Source organism: Penaeus chinensis, chromosome 32 (genome assembly GCF_019202785.1).
Source record: "Penaeus chinensis breed Huanghai No. 1 chromosome 32, ASM1920278v2, whole genome shotgun sequence".
NCBI classification, from domain to species: domain Eukaryota; kingdom Metazoa; phylum Arthropoda; class Malacostraca; order Decapoda; family Penaeidae; genus Penaeus; species Penaeus chinensis.
Window position 1 is genome coordinate 25,573,969 of NC_061850.1, and position 7,500 is coordinate 25,581,468.

Consider the following 7,500-nt stretch of genomic DNA (forward strand, 5'->3'; position numbering starts at 1 on the left):
ATTATTATCATTATTATTATTATTATTATAATTATCATCATAATATTGATAATATTAATCATGTTAATGACGAGGATAACAATGATAATAATAATGATAGAAATAATAATCACATTAATAATGATAAAGATAATAGTAATAATAATGATGATAATAATAATAGTAATAATAATGAGAATAACAATAATAGTATAATGATAATAACAATAATGATAGTAATAATAATAATAATAATAATATAATAACATTAATAATATATATAATAATAGTAATATAAATAATAATATTAAAAAGAATAATGATACTAATAATTCTAATTATATCAGCAATAACATATATAATAATATAATATAATAATAATAATATCAGTTATAGTAATAAAAAGGATAATGATAATGAGGATAATAAAAATAATAATAAAGATAATTATAATGATAATAATAATATTCATATTTATAGAAATAATAGTAACGATAGTAATAATAATAATAATAATATAAAAAAGTATGATACCAATGACAAAACTAATGATAATTTTGATAACATTAATAGTAATCATGATGAAGATAATGATAATGGTATTGACAGTGCTAATAATAACTGTTATAGTACTGAAAATTATAACAATAACAGCAACAACAGTAATGATATAAATTATAGTTAATAATAATAATAATAATAATAATAATGATAGTAAAAATAATCATAAAAATAATAATAATAATGATAGTAAAAATAATAATAATAAAAATTATAATAATAATAATAATAACATAAATAATAATAATGGTAATTGTATTAATAATTTAAATAATACTTATATTAACAATGATATCAATAACATTGATAATAATACCAATGATAATAATGATAGCAACAGTAATGATATTACCATTGTTAGTGGTAGGAGTAGTTACTATAAACTTTAGCCATACCTTTATTATTATTATTGTTATCATCAATAGTGTCATCATCATCATAAGGAATAATATCTATAGCACTCACTGTGATAATAGTAATAACGATAATGATAATAGTAATAATGATGAGGATGGTAATGATGATAATAATGATGATGATGATAATGATAATAGTAATAATAATAATATTAATGATAATAATAATAATAATTATAATAATAATAATAAAAATAATAATATTAATAATAATAGTATTACTTGTAGTAGTACTAGTAGTAGAAGTAGTAATGATAATAATATTAATTATGATAATGATGATAATAACAGTAGTAGTAGTAGCAGTAATGTTAATAATACTAACAATAATAATAATAATAATAATAATAATATTAGTAATAATAATAATAAGGATTGTGGTAATAATGATAATAACAATGATAATAATAATAATAATAATACATAGTAGTAGTAATAATAATAATAATAATAATAATAATAATAATTGTGATTGTTATAGTAGTAGTAGTAGTTGTTGTTGTTGTAATAGTAATAATATTAAGGTGGATAATGATGATAATAAAAATAATATTAACAATAATGGTGACAGTAATGATTATGATAATAATAACAATATCATAATGACGATAATAATGACAACAGTTATAATACTGTAATGATAGTGATAACAATAATGACACTAATAATGATGATAATATTAAAAATATAAATAACAGTATAAGTTATAATCATAATAACCAAATTAAAATGAAAATAACTTTATGATTATCCCTATTGTAATATTTGTTGTTATTAACTTAAAATTTGCCATAATTATTGGTAGTGTTATCATCATTAGTATGAAATGCTATCATCACTCCTGTAAGTATCATCATTACCATATGCATTACTTTTATCCATTTTAAACATCTATATTACCATTATCCATGACGTCATTATCATTATCGTTATTGGTGTCCTCTTCTTCATGGATGTTGTAGTTATTGTTACGTTAAATGTTATTCTTAATGTTGTTATTGTTGTTAATATTATCATCATCTTAACCACTACTATTACTATTATTTCTACTACCGCTATTGGCCCTGTTGCTACAATCACTGCTAATATTTTTACTACTCCTACAACTTCTATCTATGAACAATATTACTATCTCTCATGTTAATAAAGGCAAAGCAATAGATAACTAGACAGACAGACGGGGAAGTAGATTGACTAACTAGTTGTAGTAGAAATATGCTTGTTTATCTGTTTATCTTGTCTATTTAAACAGCATGCTTTCAAATGTGGTAATTAGTTCATTTAATTAATCAGAGTGTTCAGAAGTTTGTATTATTATTTTTATTTTTATTTTTATTGTTTTTATTTCATTATTGTTAGAGGTATTGCTACTGCTACGTTATTTATTTTCATCATTTTATTTTTTGCTGCTATCATCATTATCATTATCAATGTTATTGTTATTGTTATTATTATTATTATTATTATTATTATTATTATCATTATTATTATTATTATTGTTATTATTATTATCATTATTATAATTATCATCATCATCATTATAATTATCATTATTATCACTATTGTTATCATAATTGCTAATATTGTTCCTGTTATTATTATTATTATTATTATTATTATTATTACTATCATTGTTATTATTATTATTATATCATTATCATTATCATTATCAAAAATATTTTTTAAATTGGTAATATCATTGTCATTATTATTATCATTATTATCATTATTAATATTATTATCATTATTGGTATCAACATTTATATTTTCGTTATCAATGTTATTATTATTTTTTTTTTTATTATTATTTTATTATTTGTATCAATATTATTATTAACATCATCAGTGTTATTATTATTATCATTATTATTGCTATTATTATCATAATTATTGCTATCATTATTACTGTTATCGTTACTTTTATTATTATTATTACTATTATTGTTATTATTATTATCATTATCATTTTGATTATTATTATCAATATTATTATTGCCACTTTAATCATTATCATGGTTATTGTTGCTGTTGTTTTCATACTATTCTTGTTGTTATCCTTATGGCTGCACCATATTATCATTAGCGTCATTACCACCACAATGATAATTATAATTTCGTCTAATGAAATATTTTTTGACAGAAATTCTAAATAAACAGAAGCGTTTGGCATTGCTTAACAATCGGTGAAATATTTCTACTGTTTTTCTGTTTGTTTGTTTGTTTTTGTTGTTTTCTTTTCTACTTTTTTTTCTGTGTGTCTTTCTTTTTGTTTTTGTTTTTGTGTCTTTCGGCTCTTTTGAGACAGTAACGAAAGTTTCTTAAAATAGATTTTGTTCTGCCCTTGGCGTTAAAGACTGTGATATTATTGATATTGAACAATTAATGGCCAGAAAAAGAAGAACATAATAATAATAATAATAAAAATGATAATAATGATAATAATAATGATAATAATAATAACAATAATAATAATATAATGATAATAATAAATAATAATAATAACAATGAAAACAATAATAATAATAATAATAATAATAATAATAATAAGGCAATGAAACTGTAGAAAGAAAATCAATAGTTATCTATAGTTATCGAAAAAATATGAAATTCCTGAACAAAAACGCATGTTAATCCTATTAACAGAATTTACAGTTTTTTTCTGATCATTCATAATTTTCTTTACTATAAATACAATTTTGATAATGATGATAGTGATCATGATGCTGAAAAAAAAAAATATTACGATGATGATTGAAATGATATGATGTCAGGGACAATGACAATAATAATAATGATGAAAGATGGAATAATGCAATACCGTATTGATATAAATGTATAACAATCCTCCCTGACCTCGGTGGCAATTGATACTGAGGTGTATATATATGAAAGATGGAATAATGAAGTGTTTAGTACTGGCCCTCCGGTCTCATACCCAGAGTGACCTAGGTTCGAGGCCAGGTCAGGGAGGATTGTTATAATAATAATGATATAATAATAATAATAATAATAATAATAATAATAATAATAATAATAACAATATTAGCAATAGTAATAGAAAAATACAATAATGATAATAATAATAAGAAGAAGAAGAAGAATAACAAAAATAATAATAATATTCAAAATGATAATAACAGTAATAATAATGATGATAATAATAGTAATAATAATGATGATAATAATAGTAATAATAAAAATGATAATAATAATGATGACGATAATAATAATAATAACAATAATAATAGTAATAATAATTATAATAATAATAATAATAATAATAAATATAACAATAATAATGATAATAATGATAATGATAATAGTAATAATAATGATAGCAGTAAGAATAAGAATATAAATATAAATGAAAATGATGATAGTAAAATAATAATAATAATAATAATAATAAAGATGATAATAGAAATATAGATAATAATAATAAGAAGAATAAGAACAGCAATGCCAATGATAATGATGCTGATTATGATAACAATAATAAAAGGAAGAAGTGGAACAAAAAAAAAGAAAAAAAAACAATAGCAAGAGATAAGATCAGCTGATAAGACAAGTCATGTGAATGAGAGAAAATGAACCGTATTTAGGGACAAAGGGGGTGATTTTTCTTTATTTTTTATTCGTCTTTTAGTACAAGATTTGTGTTTTATTATAGTTTTCCCTGTTTTATTTTCGTTTCTGTTATGAATGTTTGTTTGTTTTCTAAATCAAAACATTTAGATTCATTTTTTGTTTTGTTTGTCTTCACCTATTCGTCTTTCTCTGTCTCTCTCTCTTACTTTATCTCACTTAAAACCTCTCTCTTTCTCTCTCTCTCTCTATCTATCTATCTATCTATCTATCTTTCTATCTATCTATCTATCTCATTCACTCACTCGCTTGCTCACTCACTCACTCACTCACTCACTCACACACTCACTCACTCACTCACTCACTCACTCACTCACTCACTCACGCTCTCTCTCTTTCTCTCTAACTCTTTCACAGTCTCCCTCTTTCTCTCTCTCTTTCTCTCTAACTCTTTCACAGTCTCCCTATCTCTCTCTCTCTCTCTCTCTCTCTCTCTCTCTCTCTCTCTCTCTCTCTCTCTCTCTCACTTTCTCTCTAGCTCACTCACACTCTCCCTCTTTCTTTCTTTCTCTCTCTCCCTCTTTCTCTCTCTTCTTCTTCTTCTTCTTCTTCTCTCTCTCTCTCTCTCTCTCTCTCTCTCTCTCTCTCTCTCTCTCTCTCTCTCTCTCTTTCCCTTTCTCTTTCTCTTTCTCTTTCTCTTTCTCTTTCTCTCCCTCTCTCTATCTCTCTCTCTCTTTGACACAGTTTTATTTTTTTCTGCAACTTAAATCCCCTTTCAGTAATTAATTTATTCCCAATGACATTGTCCTTTATTTTCTGTCTTCAATTCCATGATGTTTCACATTAATCATAACTTTTTGTTTTTTGTTTTTGTTTTTTCTCTTTTCTTTTCTAGCAGTTTCTTTTTACTCCCATTCGTCTTTTTTTTAGAAATTAATTATTTTTGTTTTGATTTATATTCCTACTTTTACTTATTGATTCATTTGTTTGTCTATTTATTGATCTATATGTTAATTCATTTGTTTATTTATTTAGCAATTTATTCATCAACTCCTTTGTTAATCGATTTTTCTGTTTATCTTTCTAATTATGTTTATTTACTCATTTATCTTTATATTCCTCTATTCACTTATCTATTAATTAATCTATTTATTTATTGTATATACCTATTTATTCACTTATTTGCTCATCTATCCATCTATCTGTCTACCTTCTTAATCAATCTATTTATCTATCTCCTCATCTTTCATTCGTCTACGAGCGAAGCCGAGCCAGAAATTCGATCTTTCTCGAGGAACCTTTTCAGAGAAACGCTCAAACGAGACGAATGAGGATCGTGACAATGTGTGACCTTTCCGATAATATGTTTTTTTGTTTCCCCTTTTCTCTTCGTTTCTTCTCGTATTGTTGCCTTTTCTTTTCATACGTTTCTTTCTATTCTGATTCGTTGCCTCTTTTTTTTTTTTTTTTTTTTTTTTTTTTTTTTTTTTTTTTTACTTTTCTTTTTGTTATTGTGGATTATTTTTGTTTTGTTATTGCCAGTTTTTTTTTTTTTTTTTTGTCTTGCAGGAGGTTAACGAGGTTGTCTTGGTGATGTTGTCTTTCTCTCGCGTTCTCTTGTTTTATCTTGTTGATATTAAGACTTTTTCCTCTTTCTCATTTCTCTTATCTATTTCTATCGATCTAACTCTGTAACTCTATGTCTATCTCTGTAGGTTTCCTTTGTCTATCGCTATACCTATCTCTGTCTCTCTTGCTCTTTCTCTATCTCTCTCTGTCTCTGGAAATGTTTTTCTTTTACTGTCTCTTCTTCTAAATAACAAGTTACAGTTGTTTAGCACATTGCCATATATGATTTAAAAGAACTCCTGCATTTTCCATACAATAATGATTTCCAATACATATAACCCATTTATGACGACTTTATCTTATCATATATCACTCTCAAACCCGTCCTTCTGAGTAAACTATTCACCCTTTCTCTCCCTCACACAGGCGGCGCTGGACCTACACAACACCCCCTGACGCTGGCTTTGCTGGCGCTCGTGATGACAGTGTCACTGGATTCCCTGGATGGTATCTTTAGGTGACTTCCCTACATGGCTACGCTACGCTACGCTGTCCCTCTCCTCGTCCTCCTCCTTCTCTCCTTCCTCCCCTCATTCCTTCTTATCCTTCATGTTCTCGTTCCACGCTTCTTCCCCTTCGTGAATATTGGCTGAGAGAGAGAGAGAGAGACACACTGCAGGTGAAGAAAAATGGGCTTCTATCATGGAGCTAGTTTATCTGAAGGACTGGAGGAGAAAAAAAAGGATTCATTTTACGGAGATGATTCATCTGAAGGATTGGACAAAAAAGGAATCATTTCATCATTTCATGGATACAGTTCGCACGATGGATTGAAAAAAGGGACTCATTTTATGGAGCCTGTTTGATCGGAAGAGATCTATCCTAAAATGTATTATCCTTCTCCTTCCCACGTGAATTATCCTCAAGCGTAGGGGATGAGGACCCACCAGGAAGCAAGAAAGTCATAATCATCGTCTTCGGTGACTTCTGAGATGCGACAATATTTTCTGTGACTGTGAAGGACGTCTTTAGCATTTTCTTTTATTCACTTCCTTGTATTTACAGATCGGTAGACCAGTAATTGATTAGGTGACTTAGGAAAAGATAAAATATAAAAAGAGGCATTGGTTGTAAATTGTCTATTTACAGGAGTGGGGTGTCCCTTTCTCTCTCTCTCTCTCTTTCTCTCTCTCTCTCTCTCTCTCTCTCTTGCTCTTCTCTTCTCTTCTCTTCTCTTCTCTCTCTCTGTCTCTCTCTCTCTCTTTCTCTCTCTCTCTCTCTGTCTCTCTCTTCTCTTCTCTTCTCTTCTCTTCTTTTCTCTTCTCTTCTCTTCTCTTATCTTCTCTTCTCTTCTCTTCTCTTCTCTTCTCTTCTCTTCTCTTCTGTCTGT

The 7,500-nt window shown here is 26.4% G+C and overlaps 1 protein-coding gene across 2 annotated transcripts in view; it reads left to right on the forward strand.

Annotated features, from left to right (window-relative positions):
* LOC125042650 overlaps positions 1–7,265 on the forward strand; it is a 294,911-nt gene extending 287,646 nt beyond the window's left edge. For both annotated transcript variants that reach the window (XM_047638430.1, XM_047638429.1), the window contains one exon: positions 6,537–7,265. In XM_047638430.1, coding sequence (XP_047494386.1) covers positions 6,537–6,631 — 95 coding nt within the window. In that variant the 3' untranslated portion in view covers positions 6,632–7,265. The remainder of the gene's footprint in view (positions 1–6,536) is intronic.
* Positions 7,266–7,500: the final 235 nt, after the last annotated feature.